Source organism: Haemorhous mexicanus, chromosome 1 (genome assembly GCF_027477595.1).
Source record: "Haemorhous mexicanus isolate bHaeMex1 chromosome 1, bHaeMex1.pri, whole genome shotgun sequence".
Taxonomy (NCBI): domain Eukaryota; kingdom Metazoa; phylum Chordata; class Aves; order Passeriformes; family Fringillidae; genus Haemorhous; species Haemorhous mexicanus.
Window position 1 is genome coordinate 27831038 of NC_082341.1, and position 23164 is coordinate 27854201.

The 23164-nt window shown below is 41.3% G+C and overlaps 1 protein-coding gene and 1 long non-coding RNA gene across 3 annotated transcripts; one reads left to right on the forward strand and one right to left on the reverse strand.

The window, feature by feature from the left end:
* Positions 1-833: 833 nt before the first annotated feature.
* Positions 834-14169, reverse strand: LOC132326146 (uncharacterized). 2 transcript variants are annotated; one of them, XR_009486153.1, is made up of 3 exons: positions 14018-14169; positions 12725-12791; positions 834-1353 (listed from the first exon to the last, which is right to left on the reverse strand). It is a non-coding gene; the product is annotated as an uncharacterized LOC132326146 (long non-coding RNA). The 2 variants fall into 2 exon arrangements; XR_009486152.1 differs by having other exon boundaries at positions 12725-12794.
* A 725-nt stretch (positions 14170-14894) lies between these two features.
* On the forward strand, positions 14895-16969 carry ARL4A (ADP ribosylation factor like GTPase 4A). Its single transcript, XM_059843978.1, has 2 exons — positions 14895-15030; positions 15258-16969. Exon 2 carries the CDS (start codon positions 15324-15326, stop codon positions 15924-15926), a length of 603 nt encoding a protein of 200 aa, XP_059699961.1. The 5' UTR covers positions 14895-15030; positions 15258-15323; the 3' UTR covers positions 15927-16969.
* The last annotated feature ends 6195 nt before the right edge of the window (positions 16970-23164 follow it).

Consider the following 23164-nt stretch of genomic DNA (forward strand, 5'->3'; position numbering starts at 1 on the left):
TAGATAAGATGTCCTTCTCCTGCTGGAAGGAGCACAAAGACCTTTTCAATGCCTCAGCCACTGAGCAGCCTGTAATTATCTGATTGCTGTCTTCAACACATACATATGATTCTTCTCATTTTTAAAAAATAACAGTTATAGTAGCTTCTGAACCAAGGATTAGACAAGATTTGTCCTTCTTGTACATAAACATCTTCCGGGACACTGAGGGCTCTGAACCGGCACAGTCTGCCAGCATTTTCTCCAGCACTGTGAAAGCTTCTTTTCAGTTCCCTCACACAAGACAGAGGAGCTTTTGTGGTCTCCTGGCCTGGGCTTTTGAGTTTGTAATACATTGTTCTGGCATGTTGATTGCTGATGTTGAGAAGAGCATTGAGAGCTCATAAGGGAACAGTGTTCTCTATTGGGATTTAAGCACAACAGCTGCTTGCAACATTGTTCTTGGGTTTGCTTGCCAGTGAGGAAGTTTATTTTTCATAATACATGTGCAGTACACACAATGATGTATTTCTTTCCCTCGAGAAGAAGAGGAGGAGAATGAGGGAGGACAGACAGGATGGACTATGAGTGCTTGGAAATGTTAAAGATTAAGCTGTTTTCAAGAAAATATTTAAGCATGTAACTTAATGAATACACAAACCTATCTGCCTTGTTTTCATAATAGAAAAAATTTTGCACATCTGTATACAGACAAGTTCAGTCAAGAATAAGCTGTCTTGCAGTATTATCACACAGTAATAGTATGTTCACTCTACTTGCAATGGCAAAATTAGATCCTGATTTAGGAGTTTGATTATGCTACTTCCAAACAGAAAGCATTCATGTTCTATTGGTTGTAAACACAGCATCATTTTTCATCTTTATTTCATTGTAGCAGAAAGGTGTTAGGAATCCTTAGAACTATCAGGACATTATAGTCCTATGTAGTATTTATATTATGTAAAATACCATAATCTTAGAGTATAACTACAGATTATGCACAGGACAGGAGTCAGCTTCTGGAATCATTGCTCTAAATAGCCATTCTGACCATAGCACATAGCACATTATATAGAATTAGATCTGCTGTTAATTACTATGTTAAATGCAGCTAAATTCAATTGAATGGTTTGATTTCTTGCCAGTGCAGACTCACACAGGCTTCAACTGCAGCAAGAAAATGCTGGTGATGGGAGGTGGCAGACAGCAGGATTATGGTTCCCTCTCACAGGATAACTGAGGAATCATACAGAAAATGTTCTGCTCACTAGCCTACAGCAGGGAGATGCTCTCAGACATCTTTAGACATCTTCATAGGCTACAGGAACACTTCTTGTTATTAATCTTGTAATCTTCATGTAGTCTTCATTTTTACTGAATGTAAAAGAAATTAAAAGAAAAAAAAATTAGCCCAAACAAGGCTATTCTTTTCTGTGGACTGAAATTCTTCTTCAGAATTAACTTCTCTATAGGAAAGTTTCAGAAAAAAACTTCAAACTTTGCTTTAGGATACAACTGCTTCATCAGCATCTCACTGAAGTTCTGCCTTTATGGCTAAATTGAGCCAAATGCAAGTATATAAGCCAAAAAATTATTATCTAATAAAACCAGAGCTAGATAATACTTTGCTGTGCTGACTCTACAAATCCTTACATTTTCTTTTTTAAAGGCAATAATTTTGTCTTTAGATAAATAAACAGTGCACTTTTCCCTTACAGCTAGGAGTTCAGATGCTAAAATCAAAGGAACTTCTGAAAACACAATCAGATCTTTAATCTCCTACATGTCCTTAATGCCTAGTTACATCCTCTCTTGACTGGCCTAAAGTTACTTTGACCTTCTCTTCCTGTTAGCCCATTACCTTATGCTGAAAATGAATATACTACACTCACTTCAATTAAAGCTTCCAAGGTGCAAGGAGGAGAAGGGCTGACCAACGGGAACTGGGAGGCCCACCATGGCATAAAATTAACAGATGATTATTTTGGCCCTTCTCCCTCTGCTTGTCATTTTCCTCTTGACATTAAAGCATGTTTGCATTTCAGGGAAAAAATTGTCCATACAGAACAGAATATGTAAGCTGGTTTTTTCTTTAATAATAGCAGTTATTCCAGGGGAGCAAGCAGAAGGTGAAACAGTATCAGGCTTCTTCTTAAACACATCCACACTTCCACCCTGTGAGTGTTCACTCCTCAAAGGGTTGTTAAGGGTATACTGAGAACCACAACACTGTACATTTTACCATCGCATTTAATCAGCCAGCAGTGAAATTTGGGCCTCTGTGCACATGAAATGAAAGCATCAAGTGAAAGCATTGATTTTTATTGTTAGACTGCAGATCATTGCCTCAAAAATCAGCTGCATGGAGGCAAGCAGGGGAGACTGGAACAATCTGAACAGTATCCCACTGAAAGGCCCAGAGGCACACAGCAGCAGCAATGCTTTGATTACTTTAAAAAAGCCTCTTAACGATGCTAGAAGAGCACAGCTTTCCTTGCTCCTCTTCAATAGATATCACAGAGGTGACTCAGGGTGATTTCCCAGCATTTGGCAATCCTAGCATCAAGGCTGGATGCAATCAGGTGATTTTAGTATCACTTGCCCAAGAGTTCACCATGCTTTGTGTTGTCTGATACCCTTGCTACAGAACAAGCAGCTACAGAAACAATTGTGATTAAAACAAACCGATGACTGGAAGATTACAGATTTCCCTCGAGGCTTAGATTTTCACAGAGGTGTTTCAGAAAGGTCACAGGTTTCCTGTAGTGGGCCTTGCAGCACGTCAGAGTCCCCATGTAACCAGTGAGTGGGCTGCACATATCTCTAATGGCACCAAAGATTGCTGTCCTTCCCAACACTAACCAGCTACTCTCCTACTGTACTTGGGTAAGAAGTGGCAGTGAATGTCCTACCACCAAGAACAGGCAAGAAGCCCACTCTAACAACCCCCTACTCTCTTTCTGGATAGGCCCAGGCAGCCAGACTCTGTCCCATCCTAGCATCTGCAGATGCACTTCAGCATCCAAGTAATCCCATGTGTGAATTCCCAAAGCTCAAAGTGATCTTTTTTTAAGATTGTGTGAGGAAAGGTGATGAAAACTTGTCTGATATTCAAAGCAGCAAACAGGGATTCTGGTACCTGTATTTCCTGTTGTCTGTGAGAAGTGAATCACTGAATTTACTGTCCTATTCTCTACTATTAAACGAGGATTTCCTTGATCCTTTCCCTGTTTATTTAAGCTGCTCTGTCTCTTACCATGTGTTTGTACAATGCTTGACCTAGTCAAGTCACTTCTTAACACTGTCATCTTGTAGGTACTGCTCATAATCCAGACAGGGGCCCGGGTTATTGGTGCCAGACTGCAGAGACTTGCTCAGAGCAGGATTAGATGAGATGAGTGTGATGTCTCAGAGACCTGCTGAAGAATGGGTGCAGTTCCACCAGCTGTGGCATTAAGGCAGCAGAGGAAGGGCAGAGGCCAGCTCAACTGAGAAGTAAAGCTTTTATGGTATGACATAATATAAGCTAAAATAGATCTCTCATCCTCGCCTGTTCAGCCTTGACACTACATTAAAGCTGTAACTATGGGTGTATCTGCATCAGATCCATAAAAATTCCTCTCCAGAATGGGAGCAACTGCTCTGGGGATTGTAAGTATGAAGCAAAGACAAGGCTCTGCTGTGTTTACAAAGAAATAACAAAATCCTCAGGTGCTTCTTACTTCAACTTGGAAAAAGAAAATATTTGCTTTTAAAAGGGATGGCATCTTGTCTGATCTCCCATGTCCTGAAACTTTTCTGCTGCTGTTATTTAAACATGAGGCCTCTCTGCAGTACAGCTCATTTTGTTTCTGGCAAGTGTTTTGTGGTTGACTTAAGGACTGTGAGTGTTGATAACGTACTGGGTCTTTCTTTCATTACTGAATTATACTGGGTAACAGACATGGCTTCAATCCAGAGACTGAGCACGATGAGTCCTGTCCACAGTCAAAGGTATGAACTGAGAGAAACAAAAAGTGCCCACTGACTACAGATGGAGGAATGAAGATTACCAATTTTTTTGTTCATTTTGAAGCTTTGGTTTTGCATTTAAATGTTGTCTCTCTTCTCCAACAAATGTCTGCTGGCTGCTGCTATTGGTTTCACACAATTTCCTCACCCTGGCCCTGTGAAAGCTTGGAGTTAAGGCCTCTGTGGTGACAGCTGATGGCTATTGTTTTATCTTAACTCTGACTTATCACAGGTCTGAAAAACAGAGAAACACATATATGATTTATGTGCCAGACTGCTGTGCCTTCAATCAGTCCTCAGCAAGGACTCAAAGATGAATGATTTACAGGGAGTGCAGTGATGCAAACTTGAAAACCCCTGTATCTACAGTTGTGCTGAGATGAAAGACTGTGCAGATATCCGTGTCACTAAGCAGAAGGGCAGGGCTCTTTAAGTGACCCTCAGCAGGCAGAATCTCTCAGATTTAGTAACAGCCTTTCAGAGAATGACCTATGGCCAGAGGCCTTCCATCAGTAAACCAAGGAGGAAGGGATATAACCATTTGTCTTCTTTAAGGCTTTCTCATGCTTCCTCTGAAGATTCAGTTTGGGGTTGCATCTACTCATGTGCTGAATGTATCATATATTTATCTGAATTACAAAATCTTCAAAGCATGAAGACTTCCTTGAATAGATTCTTTCTGTTTAGGATATATCCATGCTTACTTTTTCCTTACATAAGGGGGTATTATTTGTTTCATTTTTCTTTTTGAGCAGTAGAGAGGCCTTGAATAAAATAATTCAATTAGAAAAAAAACTGATTATGTTCATAGTATCCCACTGCTGCTTCTGCTCCCTAGAAGTCCTGCTTGGACTCTTCATCAGTACTGGTAGAGGTAAAGAGGAAGGCTTCAGAGAGATGAAAACTGCAGAGCTTACCCTTGCAGCACTTCAACTACTGCCTCTTGCAGTACTGCCTCCATTCACTGGAGTTCAGTTAAAATCTCAGCTTAACAATCTGTTCCTCCACAAGTTTGTTTATTTGCCTTCCTTACTTTGTTTAAAACCTGCTAAGTAGTGTGGTGTAGCCATGAGAGCCAGAGAACGGGAAACCTATATTCTGATAAAATGATGTGATGTCAACAAAAAGCTTAAAAAAGTATGCATTTAAAAATTACTATTTTGGCAGGGTTTTATGAACGTTTACAATTCTAGTGGCAGAAGCTGTGCCAAATTCTCTGAAAGACTTCTCTTTTTCAATATTATGGAATTGGAATGTATGATGTGGTTTGTTTGAATCATATTCCCTGGGAGAGGAAAGCAAAAACGATTTTGCAGAGACAGGTTTTATAAGGTTTTCAAAGTGCGTTTACTGTTGTTTCCCTCCGAGAATTGAAACCTAGGATGTGAAAAAAAGCTTTCTGCCTAACACCCCCAGGTTTAGCTTTCAAATCAATTTTCAAGTGACTCGGCTTTTAACATTTAGCAAGCAGTAGGCCTAATCTTGCATTCACTGGAGTAATTTTGAGATTTACTGTTAACTTAAAAAGAAGACATGGTGAGCTGATAAGATTTTAAAAATCTAGACTACAGCTGAGCAAAGAGATGAAATTACTCCTCCCCACCCACACAGTGTTTGTCTTCCCTGAAACCATTCTTTCATCGTCCTCTCTTTGGTTTGTTTCTTCTTCCCTTTTTCATCTAATCATAAATACAAACCTGGGAGCTCCCTAGGATAAGAATTGGTTTTCCTTTTGCTTTAGCACACTGTAATAGGCTCAGATTTCACACTGAAACTCCTAAGTATTGTAACAGAGAATTTTTTTTTAAATTTGGCTTAAGTTTTAGAAACTGCAACAAATATCCAGTACTTAAGTATAAGATGCCCATCATTTCTCAATGGAAGAGACTGAAACCTTCATGCCACAGTTCAGGCTAGCTGGTGAAACTATCCATGGCCCTGGGGGGAGAGTTCCTTTGGAGGCACTGAAACTCTGTAGTTCTTATCAGTGGCAGCCAAACAACTCTGTTTGGGCTTGAGAAAATTCCAATCTAGAATGCTTAGCTCTCATTCATATTCGGCTGACTAAAGTTTACTTTTCATACCAGAAATCAAAGCAAAGGAGTATTAGCTCTTTCCATTCCCTCCTGGAAAACTGATTTTTAACACCCTCTTACTTCAAAACAAAATTTAATATAGTGGTCAAAATCCAAACATGCACAGGGACTGGATGCAGTTGCCACACAGCTGGCAAAGCTGTAGGACCTGCTATATCAGGGTTTGCATGTACTAAACTTGTGAGTGCTGTTGTGTTGGAATAGGGGCAAACAGGTAAGTCTTAGCTCAAAACTCCGAGTGCCTGGGAAGCCTCCAAATGAAAAGCCACTCAGAACTATGACCTTCTTTGCAAGCAAAGAATTGGCTCAGATATAATTCTGAGTGCAAATTTATGTTTTATTTTGCTGGGCCATATTAAGTATTTCACTGTGCACTTCAGATGTCTGTTAACTAAAAAGGACAGGTTAAAGATCCAGCCAGTGATACAATTTTTGAAAACTCACAAATGCCTCACAACTACAGAGCTAAAATGAAGTGCCTGGGAAAGACTTCTGGTAGGAAGTGAAGCAAGCACTGCAGAGAATGAGACCAGTGGACTGCACAGATGCTCAGTAGGCTTTACCAGTCTTCTGTGGTTTAAAAAGACCGAGTTAATTAATCTGTTAAAGCATGTATTTGCTGTTTTTCTTCAGGAACATTGTTAATCAAATAATTACCTCATTAAAGATATTAGAAGCTACATTTGAGCTCAGTTATCTGACTAAAATTAATAATAAATTGTTTATTTCTTTAAAAAATAAAACTAAACCCCTCCCCTCTATCTAGGGAGCCTCTTTTCACTCATGTAAGAAAGATGCTTTCAGAAAGCCAGAGAATAGTTATATTCCATACTATTTGTTCTGTATGTGACCAGGAATTATAAGCAGCATTCACAAGCTCCTGTTATTAGGAGCACTGATAAATTACCAAACAGTGGTTGGAGAACATCAGACAAATTGTTTGTGGTATATTTCACTGTCTCACTGGGGACTTCTCTTAATGTTGCCTCTGAGCACCAGGCTCAAAGAACTGTGACATTATCACTGTACTATCTACATTATAATACACTAAAGCAGAGACTTTAGATTTTTCACAACCCTCTTGGGAGCTTAGGCATATCTCCCATAAAATTTTATTTCCATACAGTGCAATCTCTGTGAAATCTGTTTCTATTGCCGCTGTGCCTTTTTAGGAGAGATGAGCAACTGAATTTCCTCTTCAAGGTGTGCACTTAACTTGATTTACACAAAGTTATTACAAATCAACAGCCTGCTCATTCTCGGAGTGAACCCTGTATATTGGATGGGCATCACCTCTCAGTTGTTGCCAAAAATGGTGAGAACACATCCAAGACCCAGCTGTGCACACCGCATAGGCACAGGCTCCCTGCTCCAGCCAGCCACAGGAACAGGCCAGTCCCTGCAAATTAGTGGAACTTCAATGCTTTGGGTTTTGTGACTGTCTTTGAAATACTCTCATGGCAGGTTTCAGTGCACTATATTGTCTTTTAAGCATTTAATTAACCTTATGCTAACTCTGACTCTGTGAACTGAGTGCTGTGTGCTTCTTCCTGTCCTGCTACTTCCTCTTGGATATATGCAGCACCTGAAGAACAAAGCATAGCTTTTAAATAAGTAATTGTTGCAAGCAGATGGATTGTTAGGAAAGAACTGGCTTAAATGAATGTTTCATCCCATAAACACTTAGTCAGAAGCTTCAGTCAGAACTTGTAACTTTTTTTTCCACTACAGTAAATCAAGTGAGATACAAATTTATCAAAGAAAAAGCCTTCTTTGTTCTGATGTCCAAGGTCTGTTTGGTTTTTCCTATCTATTACAATTCCAGCAAATGTCAGCAGCTTTATACATGTTAAACAGTTATACAGTATTTATATAGTTCTTTAGTAAAGAAAAATATTTAATAGCAGTTTTTTCTTTCCTTCATTGTTACTCTGTGCTAGCAATATTTCAAACAGCAGTAGTTATATTACCAACAATTCCATTATTATTCTGGAACTGGGAAAATACCTTCACATATTAAATCCTTCTGTACAGGATTAAAATAAAATATGCTGCTCTTATATTTGTAATTGCAGTACTTTTAATCTGCTTGCAAACTGCTCCCATCATATCAAAACATTATATTTAAAAACTCTGCAAACCTTTTCAAAGGAAGCAATGTGAGAAGATTGCAGCTGATAGTGAAATCTCAGTTTGATAGAATTTTAAACTGTTTAGAATTATTCTGGCATAGAAAAAAAAACCAACAACAAAATAAAACAGCAACAACAACAACAAAAAACTCAAAGACAACCCTAAAGTGCCCATAGCTTTTCTGGGGAAAAAAAAATACTGGGGAATAAAAAACATATTGCAAGCCATTCTCTTAACTGGCAAGATTTTCAATGTAGCATTGAGTTAGCACTATATTCTAAGCAAAACAGTGTGATGACTCAAGTCACTAGTTCCAGAGGAAAAAAAACCCTATAAAAGCAAAAGTGCTGTCACAAACCTGGGGTAGGAGGTGGGGAACCTGTTGCTGAGGTGAATGTGAGTCTTTGATCAGTATACAACCATTGAAGAAAACATGCAAGCCAAGGCTTGCTTGTGTGTAGTATCACACATTAAACACTGGAATTGCTCATGATGAAGTCTTGCCTCATGTAATGAAGGATTAAAGTAGGAGATATTCTGTCCATTAAATAAACATATTTGCTGGGCATTTTTTGGCACCAGCTTAGTGATGTGGGGGTGGAAAACAGGGGTTCCTGTAAAAAAAAAAACAACCTTTTTTATATTCTTTAAACTTTGTATCATATGAAGAGGGGATCTATGTTAAACCCTTACTAATTACACTCTGCTATTAAATGAACATTCAGTGTGGCTGAGAGTTTTGTCATACAAGTCCTTAACACAAATATGCTGTTGGGGACAACCCGTCTGCTGTCCCACCCTGTCACAGAAGGTGCATTACTCGTACAACCACATGTACACAAAGTGGTCAGGCTGTTCCCTGTGTTCCACAAACATGGAGTCACCACCATTACAGCCATCCCATCAGAGGATGAAACAACCAAAATTCATGGAACTTGGAAGGCAGAGGTTAAAACTTCAGTTACCCTGAGCCAACACTTGTTCAGTGTGACTAAGAACATTTATGAGCTAGTACAGCTTTCTTTCAGCTAACACACCTGAATAGAATTGAAGAGGCAACAAACTCTGACTGTCAGTATCAGAAGAGGCTTCTTGTTTGTTAGCCTGCTGTATGGTATTATGTTTATTTATGAAAATGAAAGTACAAAATATAGATGTTAGATTTCATGTGAAAGTATGTATGAAATGACAGTAAGTTTAATTAACTGGTCTACACACAGCAACTCCATCTCCTACTGCTCTAAGCTTATTTATTGTGAGGAAATAGATTTTCTACCACCAGCTACTTTTTAATATTCAAAGCAAAGTAGTTCATGCAGCCTGTAAGTTATCATAAAAGAATTCAGCAGACGTAGCAAAGATGATAAAAGGCTTCCTTGTGCAAAACATTTTGTACATCAATTTAAGAGATAGTCTTAAGAGCAAAAACTCATGTGTTGTAATTTGTCAGCTATTTCATTCTTACTGCTCATATTCCAGGGCGTTCTCAAAATTCATGGTGAAACTGCTGTGATATTTTACATCCCATGCAACAACTCAAAGCAATACTTTCAGAATCGTGTAACAATTCAAAGCAGTATTTTTTTAGCTCTAAGATCAAGAGCATAGTTGAAGAGAAGTAACTTCAATTTTTGAATGTATAACTGAGCTACAGTTGGTTACTGTAATAATAAACATTATTGCTATTACACAAACATTAATACATATTACCCCAGCCAAGGTCTGCCATGTCATTGTACTGAAATGCAATTGATTTTCTCTTTCATACACATTGAGAAATCTGCTCGATTTCCACACAGAGCAGCAATAACTGGTGGTGTGAGGCTGCTAACACATCTCTCTCATGAAGATGGGGGTTGGGACCCCATTGCTGTAGACCAGCTACCTGTAGCTGACTGTGCAGAGTCCTTGCAATAATTCCATTCTTCCTACAACTTCATTCCTTTGTGTCTGACAACTAATTCAGCTCTGTTATGCAGCTGGTTTCTTCCTACCCCTCCTTCAGCATTTGCTCATATTTGCTTCTGTCTTTTACTGTTCTTTAGTTCTGGCCATATCCCTCCGCATCTGCAGTACATGGCATCAGGATCATTTGTGTGATGTTTCATTTTTCATTTGATTTGAATCAAATTTGCTACATACAATATGTGGTGCTATTAAAATAACTCTAAGGTGATTAGCTGTTGAAGAATTATAGGATAATAAATGCCATTAGCCTCTTCTTCAGAATGAAGATATTTAATGAAAACAAAAGGAATATTCTGCATAACTGGCCATGGAAATTCAAGCCCACTATCTTTGCTTTGGAAGGAATTTCTCATCTGCTGCATCACCAGATGTGGTTGTATAACAACAGTCATACCTACTTGAGTGGAATTTAACTTTAAAATGACCAGCACTAATGAAATCTCTGATTTAATGTCCTGCTACAGTAAACCTCTCATGAACTGCTAGATTTAATTTCCATGAATTGCTATTTCCATATGAAAGACGATTTCTTGTGAAGAATACATGCAACCTTGCAAGTAGATGTTTGATGATCCTTTGCATTTTTATTATCTGGGCACTGTGAGACAGCTCCTGCAGTGAAGGAGGTGATATGTATTAAAAAGTAACCTAAGTCTCTGCTGGGTAATAATATTAAAATTTCCAATAATCTTATCTTTCCACTGTAAGCCCATTCTTTCTTGGCAACACTTCAACCAATTTCATGGTCCATATCCCTAATAAGGACTATTTAAGTTTCTCAGAAGCAGTTAATAATTGCAGCACTGGAAGCCTGGCCCCCTCAAACCTGCCCTGAACCAAAATTATCCCCAGGCCATTAAAGAATCAAAAAAACCCCAACAAAACAAAAAACCAAAAACCAAACTACTTTATCATAGGGAAGAAGCTGCATGTTATACACGTACTGCTTCTTCTTCTTGAAACACAATTGATTTGTCCCTGGCCCTGGCCTCTTCTATGCGGAAAATATTTATAGCATATATGCAAGAAACCTATGTAGAAAATAATATATTAATATTTACACTGGTACACTGTGTAAACAGGAAAGGGGAGAAGGTTTTTAGCCCATAGAAGCTGAAGTTGCATTTGTTTTCATGAGCTAAGGAATGCTGAGCCACAAAGACCTCAGATCTGTAGAGAGTAGATAGGAAATGAGAAAAGTATCAGTATGTGAAATTACCCCAACACAGAAATTAGGCACCTCCTTATTTTGCATTGAAAATTCTGCATGTGGCTCGAGCCTTTCACCATTGTTTCCTCTTACATGTATCTATCTTGCAGTTATTTTCAGCTGTCATCTAGGAACAGCCCATTCCCCCCATTTAGCCACACACTTGAAAAGTGTGAAATGTGTTCCTTCTGTACACCTCTTTCATTCAAGAGTTCTACAGGATAATCAGAGCCTTGCTTTACCTTTACCTTCAATTATCAGAGGTTGAATGTGTCAACTCTTCTACACTCCCACTAATTTAGAAACCATTACTCCGTAACACCTGCCCAGTCTGCTCGTTTGACTTCTAAAGCAGCATGAAGTGTATGGGAGGAGCTGATCCACTCGGATTGTTATTTAATAGCTGTTTTGCAGAAGTGCCTACAGGCATTAATTAAGATCAAGGTGCAAAGAAGACTTACAGTGAAAAATAGTCTCAGCCCCAGAGAGATCATAATTCACTTCATAGCAAGCTACAACAGGTAAATATGATAAATTAACTGTAGGGAGTGTCCAGGCATTTTCTGGAGAGCACTGATTATTTCCATGTATATATTTACAAATAAAGGTATGCTCATGTTGTTGAAGATATTAATTTCTGTCTAATCTTAAAATGACTTCCCTGATGTCATAAAACTCTTTTCAAAAGATTATGAGATTCCTTCTCTACCTACTGTGTTGGATACGCTATACCTTAGGAAAAACCATCAGTTCTTTATCCCTCCCTTTCCAATAAAATATTATGTATTGACTGCTTTTCAGGAGAACAAGAGATAAAAACAAGCCTTATGCATCTTATGTTTAAAATCAAAATACCTTCCACGAGGGGAGGAGCTAGCCAAAATCCAGTCCTATGGAATTAATTGCAAAAATTGTAAAAAAATCATTAGGAAGCTGTGTTAAAGTTTGAACGGATCTTGGTAACAATCAGACGTGAAGGTTTAGGAGACTGTAATATCTAATAGGGTTATTATTCCATTAAAAATAGGGGATAGGTAATTTTGTAGGTGAAGATAAAGGTCAATTTGATTTATTTCAGCTTGTCAAGCTTTATGCATAAATCTATTATCTGCAGTAACATTTCTTAACAAGGTATTTCTAGCTGTTTTCCTCCCAATTTTGAATTACTGAAAACCATCCATTAAATAATTAAGGCCCACTTTTCCTGTCACTATAGATGCTTTCCTATTACATTGTATGCTATGCAGTTCTTTATGTTATGCAAAAGTACTGTAAAATACTGCCACATCAAAAACCTTACCAGCTGGCCTTAGGGGTAGCAACTTACCTCTCCTTTCCATAGATGTAAAATCACCTTCCTATACAAACAGGCCACTTCCTCCAAAAAGAATCAGCTGCTAGATCAGGATGTAAATAATGAACAAAGATAAAAGCAGTGAAATATTCATCTCAGATGTAAGCAAATTAGAATTTTGCTATTTTTAGTAGGACTAGAATGGGTATCAACACTTTAGAAACATGAAACGTTGCCTACAGCATACAGTGGAAATTTTTTTTTTTTTTTGCTATGATATGTCCCTTATTACTTCTCTTTTACATAAAACTATCTGTGATTTAAAATATAGACTACAATGCTTTCAAAGGGAAAAATAAGGAAATATGACTGTCTGAATATTCTTGTAAATGAACCCTTTTCAGCAGCCACATCAAGAAATCTTAAAGTCCTCTAGACAAAAAGGCAAGACTAATACTGAAAATGACAGTTCTCTTTTACTGAAGCTCAGCTGGTCAAAGATTTGGGTGGTTGCCCAGAGAAGCTGTGGATGCCCCATCCTGGAAGTGTTCAAGGCCAGGCTGGATGGAGCTCTGAGCCACCTGGTCCAATGAAATGTGTCCCTGCCCACAGCAGTGGGGATGTAACTAGATGATCTTTAAAGCTCCTTCCAGCCCAAACCACTCTATGATTCTATGATTCTGACACTGAGTACAGAAAAACATACACTCGGACATACACTGTGCTACTAGAGCAGCACAATAGCTTTAGGTAACAGCTAAATATATGCTTTTATAATAAAGATTGATTTATTAATTTTTTATCTAAGGACTATAGACGAAGATTTTCGTAGCACGCTGTGCTCTGATCCTCCTGTGCGCTGTTTTACACTGCCTGGGGTACACCCGACACAGGCAGCAGTGACCATCTGCATTGCCACAGCCGGGCAAGCTCCAGTGGCAAGGGTGCGGGGCGGACAGAGCACTGGGAGGGAACAGAACCTGCTACGGCAGCAAGAAGAGCTGAGACAAAACACTCCTCCTCCTCCAGGCCTCCTCTAACACCTGTATGCTCTGGAAACACTCGTAATTAGTTCTGGGAAACATTTCGCTGCTCCAATCAGCCTGAGATATGAAAATGCAGGATTACTAAACATGTCTCTGTGCTGTGGGAAACCTTTTTTGCAACCTTTCTTAGCCAGGTACCACTGCGTGTTCACTCAGACCCGAGCACTGCTGCTATCCCTGTGTGCCACGCGTCCATCAGAACCGTGTCACCCACTACGTTATTCCCAGGCCCTCCCGGTCAGTCTCTCCGGTTTCGCGGGAACAAGTCAAAGGCACATACAGCACGTACGATGAGACCATAGAGCAGGGCCGGCGCACTTTTATTTACGAAGCACCTCCGACCCCGCCCGTGCCGAGGGCGCTCCCGGGGCCCTCAGAGCCGCTCCGGCCCCAGCCGGGCCGCGCGCCCCCGGCAGCGCGCAGGTGCGCCGGGAGGCACCGCCCGGGGCCGGCAGGGGGCGCGCTAGAGTGACAGCACCAGCACCCAATGGGTGTGGAGAGGGGGCGGGGCACCGCAGAGCCGGGCCTGGGCTGCGGCCGCGCCCAATGAGCACGCGCTCTCCCAAGAAGGGGCGGGGCGCTGGGCCGCCGGAGGGGCGCTACCGCCCGCCGCGGGGCCGAGGGGCTGCCGTAGGTGGAGGGCGAGGCCGCGCCGGCCTGCCCCGAACGGCCCGCGTGAGGCAGCGGCTCCGCCTCCCGTGGGGGAGGAGGAGGAGCGGGGGCCGTTCAAGTCAGGGCGTGGGCGGGGGGCGGCCCCTTCCTGCGGCCGCGCTCGGCCCGAAGCGCTCGGCTGCGGACGGTACGATACTCGGGTCCTCCAGGAGCGGCCGATGCCGCCGGCCAATGGGCGAGGCGGAGCGCGGCTCGCTCCCCGCCCCCTGCGCGCGGCGAGGCCAATGGGAGGGCGCGGGGAGGGGCGCGCGGGGCTAGGCGCGCACTGGGAGGCGCCCCACCACCAGATGCAGGAGAGAGTCGCGCGAGCGGTGGTGCTGGCGGCGGGAGAGGCAGGAACGGAGCGGGAGCAGCAGCAGCAGCAGCGACTGCGGGAGCCGGAGCCGGAGCCGCAGCAGTAGCAGTAGCGGCAGCAGCAGCGACTGCGGGAGAAACAGCGGGAGCCACAGCAGTAGCAGCAGCAGCAGCAGCAACGACTGCGGGAGAAGCAGCGGGAGCCGCAGCAGCAGCGGAAAAGGGAGCGACTGCGGGAGCCGCAGCAGAAGCGGCCGCGGGAGCAGCGGCGGCGCGTGGACATGGGGTGGCGGGCAGCGCGCCCCTCCCCGCGCTGAGGGAGCCGCGGTAGGCTTGGGGCGCGGCGAGGGGCGGCGGGGGCGTAGGTGCCGGGCGAGCCGCAGTGCCGGGAGCGGCCGCAGCCGCCGGGCGGGGCGGGGGACGTGTGGCGTTCCGCGTCGCGCTGCCCGCGGCCGCCCCCGCAGTCGGGGCGGCGGCGCCGTGGCCGGCGCGTTGCGGCCGCGCAGCCCCGGCGCTGGCGGAGCGGGCTCTAACGCCGCTTGTGTCGTTGGCAGGATCCGAGCGCAGCCGCGGGAGCCTCCTCTGCTCGTGGCAGCCTGCTGTCACCTTCCCTTCTGGCAATGGGGAATGGACTCTCGGACCAGACGCCGATCCTCTCCAGCCTGCCTTCCTTCCAGAGCTTTCACATCGTCATCCTGGGGCTGGACTGCGCTGGGAAGACGACGGTGCTCTACAGACTGCAGTTCAATGAGTTCGTCAACACTGTCCCCACTAAAGGATTTAATACGGAGAAAATCAAAGTGACGCTGGGCAACTCGAAGACGGTCACTTTCCACTTCTGGGATGTGGGCGGCCAGGAGAAGCTGAGGCCGCTGTGGAAGTCGTACACAAGGTGCACCGATGGCATCGTGTTTGTGGTGGACTCCGTCGACGTTGAGAGGATGGAGGAGGCCAAAACAGAACTACATAAGATTACTAGGATATCTGAGAATCAAGGAGTGCCTGTCCTTATCATTGCTAACAAGCAGGACCTGAGGAACTCTCTCTCCCTTTCCGAAATAGAGAAAATGTTAGCAATGAGTGAGCTGAGTTCTTCAACACCCTGGCATTTGCAGCCTACCTGTGCAATCATTGGAGACGGACTTAAAGAGGGACTGGAGAAACTACATGATATGATAATTAAGCGAAGGAAAATGTTGAGGCAGCAGAAAAAGAAGAGATGAGTTCTTTTTTGACCTTTCTATTTTAAGAGTAGTTACATGGTCAAAATTTGACGTAAGACAGCTTCCAAAGCCAGGCCTGCCTGTTTGGATGCCGTTAAGCTTAGTTACGTTGAACAATCAGTTGCACAACCTTGCTGTGTGCAGGAAGGCTGTGCAGTTGTGGATTTTTATTTTTTTTTTAACTAGTCTCTTCTGAGTTTTTTGGCTCTGTATTATTTCAGAAGCCCTAATAGATGATGTAATGCTATCAGGAAATGGATGGGTGGGTATATGTGACATGGATGTCTAAATAGCCAAATAAAACGAGGGTTTTCTGCTTAGTGTTGTAGTCATATGTTTGAGGGTGCCCTCTGCAAGCAATTTGCATTGAAGGTGTTCTGTGTTTTTAAACTTCTAATGCTCGTAAGTGGAGTGCTTAGGTGAACATTATACAGCTTTAAAAACATGTATGAAGCTAGTAACCCATAATTTCGTTGAAGCTGTTTTTTTACCTTGTTTGAGGTTTTTTTTGAAAGCTTGGCTACATGTGTAGGTTTTTTTAATTTGGCACTTTTTGAAATTGAATCACGTTCAGTTCAAACACTTGAAATTTTAAGTGCTGTGGATTCTTCAACTGGTAAAAGAAAGACTTTGACAAGTAAAAACTGTAAACAACACGATGGAGCATGAAAAAGTGGTTTCTCAACATATAGCATGTTTTTTGGTATATAAGGTTTTTATTTTTTAGAAGTAGCCATTCACCATTATACAGTGCTGATCAGGTTTAAACTGTTACTCAAAATTAGTAATTTTTTTCTGAATGGTGAGTTTTATGTCCTCGTAGTATCAAAAGTCAATGATTTGCAGTAAAGGAGCCATAAAGAACAACTATGGCTGCTGTGGTTCTAACCAGTGCAGCATTCTTTGCCCTATTGGTGACTTTCCTGGCAATATAACATACTTATAATGAGTAAAGATGGAGTTAAAATTAGCAGAGCACATCTTGTATCTCCCCAAAATACCCCATTTTATTAAAGCAGTATTGCTATGTCACTTTCAACGTATGCTTTTTTGTTGTGACTCTTACAGTATTTTGTGGTTAGGAATGTAATAATGCTTTATACACTCAAACATTAGACACTACCGGGGGCGGGGGGGGGGGGGGGGGGGGAGGGAAAGGGGGAAGAAGATTTTCAAGATGGGCCTGTGTTCTGCTTTAATTATGCTTTAAGCTGTTCTTGTTTACAGAGTGTGCAAACAGTGTTAACTGGGCAGGATAGTGCTTGAGAGAAAAGGGAGGGTAGTTTTTCTTACTGGTACAGAGCTTCAAGTGACTCTTTAGATACTTGGTTAGCAATTAAAAGGGCTAAAGCAGAGCCTGGATTTTTAAGACTAACTTTAGTGGTGCTGTAGAAATTCATCAGAATGTTAGATTATCTTTAAACTTTTGTTGGAAATACCAGACTAAAAAAAAAAATTAGAAACTAGCAAAATCAATTTCCTCCTCTCAACCAGCAAAGTAATACATTTTTCTTACCTGCTGCCATGTATCAGGAGGATGACAGCTACAAACTGAATGTCAATCGATGTAATTTAGCTATGTTGAAAAAAAAAAATCAAGCTTTTTAACCAGCAGCTGTTCGACCAGGAGATAACCAAAAATGCACTTTAGTGTCTTCGATAACTGAAAGTGACAGCTGTTTGTTTTTTTTATGACATCTTGGTCCTTTTTGAATAAACTGAAGTAGCTTCCAGTGGAGCTTTTGTATGTTGGTTATATATGTACCTGCACTGGTGACATTGTAAGTCACTTACTCAAGTAATGTCTATATTTATAGAAATGTGGATGACTTCTTAAACCTCAATAAACAATTGAAAACAAGCCTGCAGAGAGAAGGTGTCTGACTTCTTGTGCTGCAGTGGTCCTTTCTTAACCTCTGTGCACATAGTTCTGCTGTTACTTGAATCAGTATTTCTGTTGAATAACCAAAGTCTTAAAATGTGGGGAGGCTTATAAATGTCACAGTGTTAGAAACTGGAGGTATCTCATTGAAAACTTTGGATAAATGGTATGTCTTTATATTCTTAGAAGAAATACCTGCTGCCATGACTCTCTTCCAAAGTGATGGCTCTTGCACAGTTTGAAACATCTTGTATTATAGCTGAGTCTATTTTGTGATACATGCAGCACTTAATAGGCAATGTTGGGCATATATCACATGCAGTCTCAGGTGGTACTTGATTTAATGTCTTTAGCCTTGTGTATCTGAAGCTGTCTAAGGGATTCATGTCTAGCTAAGCCTTGGGTGATTTTTCTTCTGGGAAGTTACAGCAATGAGTAGAATGTGTTGATATGGCAAGCTTCTAATTAGTTTCAGGACCCAAGCAAAGACAAGAAAAACTTTGTTTAGCCTGTGAATGAAAATGGCTAAGTTTGAACCAGAATACTCTCTCTCAAAACCCTGATATATTCATTTTTGTTTATATAACTGATGGCACATCAAAATGTAGGTTACTTTTAGTCCTGAGGAAAAAGCTATATTAGTGATGCTGAGTCCTCTGAATTTGGTGTATAACTGGTATAATCTGGCTAACACTTTCCTTCCTATTGGATGCACTGTACTCCAGCACTAAGGAAGGTGAGATGGCAGGCTGGCTCTTTGTACCAGGTAAACAAACTACTACCAAATACTAATTGCTCCATTTTCAGTACTCATTAAGCTTCTATTGGGAATAGTTGAAAAGGCATATTGCTTGAAAAAAACAACTGTGTTTTGTTTTGCATATTAAACTTGCTAGTGTTTTATTGGTGGCAGTCTCCCTCAACTCTTCTATGCATAAAAACAGCAGTGAATGATTTTAATTACAAAGACTTGATGGATCTGTACTCTAGCGCTCTGGAGGGAAAAGTGAGAGAAGGTGGAGAGTACTGTTTCTAAAATGTCATGGTTCTTACTGTGTTAATACTGACTTGGAAGTAGAAGACTAGGGGATGATTTTTAAATTCAAGCTATTCCTTTGTCTGTATTAGAGCTGTTTTGCTGGAATTTTACAGTGACAGTCCTGAGAGTACAGTATACAAATGTAGCTTTACCTCTGAAACTGTTTAGTATGACAGTCTTCCAACTCTGAACAAAACAATGATTGCAGGAGAGCATTCAGCCTCTGAACTGATTGAGTTCCTGCTGGCATGGTCCTGCTAGGTGTGGATCACGTTTTTCCACATGATGAATTTTTAGTTCTGGCCTAAATACTGGTATGTGTAAGAAAATCTTCAGAGTAGCTGACTAAGCAGGTGTCATTTTGTTACACTGCTGGAGCTACAAATCTTAAACTGAAAATACTTTTTGCTCAAAGGGCTACAGATGAACGCTGTGTTCTGCAAGATTTCAGGTGACTATCTTAACCTGCTTCTCTTAGGAGGTAAGGAATTGCATCTGAATTGGTGCTATTGAACAAGCTATAAGGTCTTGTCACCTTATCACTTGTTTTAGCTCATGAAAGTTTGCCTAGCATTGCCTCAGCTATTTACACACAATCACAGTTAACCAGCCTTCAGGATCTGGCTATTTCTAGCTGCATAGCTGTGTTATCAACTAGGATTGTTTCAACTATACCTAGTTGGGTATGATGAGGCTCCAGGTTCTCAGATCACTTTTAAGTTGCATTGTACTGAATGTGCATTTATATTTGGAAAAAAAAAAGTGAAACATTTTGCTCTTCAGATTTTCATGTTTTAGTGAGACACGATTGATCCTTTGTGTGGAAAGCAATGCCTACAGCCAGTCCATGCTTCCCAGCCTGACCCGGGTGCTTCTGTAGCCTTTGACAGAACACTCAGAGCCTGCAGGAGTTCCTTACCCAGGACTTTGTGGTCACAGACCAGCAAGGAGCTGGACGCAGTCAGGTGGGGGCTAGCTAAACCTTTCTGGACCTCAGCAGGTCTGAGGGAAGCAGATTTGTCTCCTTGGGGGGATGTTATCTGTGTCTTGGATCATTTGTTTACTAATAGCAGAGTGTTAATTAGCGTCTGGTTGAAACTTGTTGAGAGGTGAGTGTCTTTCTTGACACGGAGGGAGGATTTAGATACTACAAATTGATGCTACAAAGGACTTGGTAAGGCAGAGTATGTAAAACATAGTAGACCTGCATCCACCATATATGGGGCACGAGTCCTAACATGCAGTCATGAGTCAGCTGTCAGATTGCAGTGCATGGAGGCTGGCAAATGTGTGCTCAGAATGCTGCCTAACTTCTGAGAGAGAAATCTAGGCGTGAATCAGTGCTTTTAGGATCAGTATTTTCACTTTACTGCTGGATGATTCATCTTTTGAGAGGGTCACAGTTTACAGCCTGCTCTGATAGATTTGTGTCCCCAAGCCAAAACAACCCTTGTTGCTGCTGGGAGGGATGTGTAGGGTGCTGTTTGTTTAGTCTGGGGGTTGAGGAAAGCTTTTTTTTTTTTTTTAAATCCTGACTGACATAGGTATGTGAAGGCCTGCCCCTCATGCTGCTCTGCAGGCTGTGATTATTTTTAGGAGCAGTATGAGACTGCAGAGCTGTGTGAATAAACTGAAGGGAAATACACAGCCTAGCTTCACAGCAGGCTGGTGCTGGGGGTTGTCATGTGGGCTCCCACAGCCATCCTGCCTGTCTGAGAACAAAATAAAGGGCCAATACATGGCTGGTGCCTTGCCCTTCTTTAAACCATTAGTCAGTCTTCTTAAACCATCTGTAAAGAAGAAAAATTGCAGTTTTGTAGACTTAGCTGACCAAAGACCCACACAGCACATGAAGGACTTCAGTTTCCTCCCTGCCAGTGTCCCATTCTGTGGTGCTGGCTGGGAGTGAGCCCAGGGTCTCAGGGTGAGTGGGTGATGCTGCCTGCCTGCTCCCCACGGGGCTCAGGAGTCACACACTGATTCTACTCAAAGGCAAACCTAAAAATCTAAGGCAAAAAAGTAGGCAGGGAGGCTAGGCAGTACTTCCAGGCTAAATACCTGCTTGCAAAAAGCTCAGGAAAGTAAGAGAGAATAATCCCTGAGCTTTGAAGATTATGGTTTCTTAGTTCCGGCTATATTTACACAGCTGCTCCACTAGAATTAAGAGCTAAAGATGACAGAATAGTTAGAAAGGAGAAGGTCAAGTACAGTTGTTGGCTGTGGGGTGTGTGGACGAAGAGAGGATTTGAAACTGTTGTGCTTTCCTAGCTTTTCAAGACACATTGAGCCCTAGGGAAATAGATATGATTTTAGACTGCTTAATTGGTTCAAAGTCTTTATTATTTTATACACTGTAGCTTTCCTATTGCTGAAATGAAACAATACCTCATTTAAGAAAGTCACCTAATCACTGCATTAATCTCAATTGACAAAAGAGAAAGTTAACAGGGCTATTGAGCCTTGTTAAATGTGCTGAGGGCTCCTGGCTGGCTCACAAGCTGCCGTATTTCAAGGTTCTTTCTAAAAATACCAGAATGGTAGAATTGAGGTCAGACAAAGTAAAGGTGTGAAGCCTGATACCTCAGACCCTATATGTAGTCCAGAGGTACCACCAACCCTGTAACCACTTATCTTCTGTTACCAGTTTATGAATGATAATTTAGGATGATTTCCTTTGGAGCATAACATTTTCATCCCTTTCCTGTTTCAGTGTCATTTGCCTTGAAAGCTTTAACAGGTTGTTTTGATATTAGAGCATGAATGAATTGGGAGTCAAAAGGATGAGTTTTGTGAATGGAGAGGATCAGGAAAGAGTGTTCACCTGTGCTTTAGTGACTTGGTTAGGTAAAACCAGTCTTTTTGTAAAGCAGGATTAACAGGATGAAGATGACCTTTAAGAGGGAAATTTTCTAAAAATATCCTCTTGTTTCTGACATTAGCAGAACTATGCTGATCTTAGAATTATTGTATGCTGTTGAAGCATGGGCTGCTGTGTTGTTCTCTTGACACCAGTTGCATGATGCCTTCAACAGATTGCAGACAAGAGGTGTAAAGTCTCCACAGTATTTCTGAATATATATATATATCTATGATGTATGTTTTCAGTTGTCTTAAGGTGTTTCTGTGGGTCAATTTAGTTTAATAGAACCTTGATTCTTTGGGAAACATATCCATGCCTCTGCAAACACAGTTTATGCCTATTTGGTTCCTGTTATAAGGGATACAGTAAAATGGCAATCTATGGATTATTAGTAGCCCTGTTTCCCTTGAACTCCAGCCAGTGAATTTCTATTTAAATCAAATATATATGTATTCCATTGTTCTTGGTTATGCTGTATAGGAGCTGAATTTTGCTAACCTTAGAAGTACTAGCCTCCCTGATTTTAATTAGCTGAGAAAATTGACTTGTACATTTAAAGTCACTGTAATTTAGCTGTAATCAGTCATGTTACGCAGGAGACAAATGGGATTCATGGACTGTGCCCACACTGATGCTTTCTGACAGCTCTCCTATTGCCACATCAATACACATCCCTCACTGCTTGCCATGGTAGCACTGGTACCAGCAAACTGAGTTTCTACATGGTTCAGCAATTGTGTTTCTGCCACTCTGTCATAGAACTGGCTTATGTGCAGAGTTTGCTTATGTCCTTCTATTGCTGTAATCATGACAGGAGACAGAAAAAATTCTGTACAAAGACTCAGGTGTGCATTGCAACTTTATATTACATTCTTTGACGTATTTGTTTTAAAGTCCCAGAATTAATGCAGGAAACTGGAAGTTTAAGACTGAAGATTAGTACATCCAGCCCAGCCACTATTCGTTGGTCATTTTAACTCTGAAATTTCTTCATCTATGTGTTAAACAAGAACTCATAGTTGCTCTTACATTTAAATTAATGCTTAAAACTTCTGTGCGATATTAGGATATTTAGAAATACAGTGAAATAGAAAGTAATAAACTGTGACACTAATTCAGATTTTTCAATTGACCTGCAACATATTTGTGTTCAATAGGTATGCACCAGGAAATCATACTCTTTCAAGAGTAACTCATTTTAGAGTTTAAAAATGCAAGTTCAGCATACTGCATTGTCTCTGACTGCATGCACTTCAGCTTCACAGAAAACAAAAATATTACCATCATTGAAAATAATAATTTACTTCATATACATCAATGAATAAATATTCATAAACCGTATCAGTTTATGATTACCTGATTTTTGTTTGAGTTTGACCATAGGTATTAAGCAAAAGTGGTCAAAATTATTTGGTTTTGTGTTTAAATTAAATTGGGATGAACATATGGTCTTCCAA

Bases quoted from the DNA above. Each gene is read 5' to 3' on its own strand.
- ARL4A (XM_059843978.1), top strand. From the start codon at position 15,324: ATGGGGAATGGACTCTCGGACCAGACGCCGATCCTCTCCAGCCTGCCT.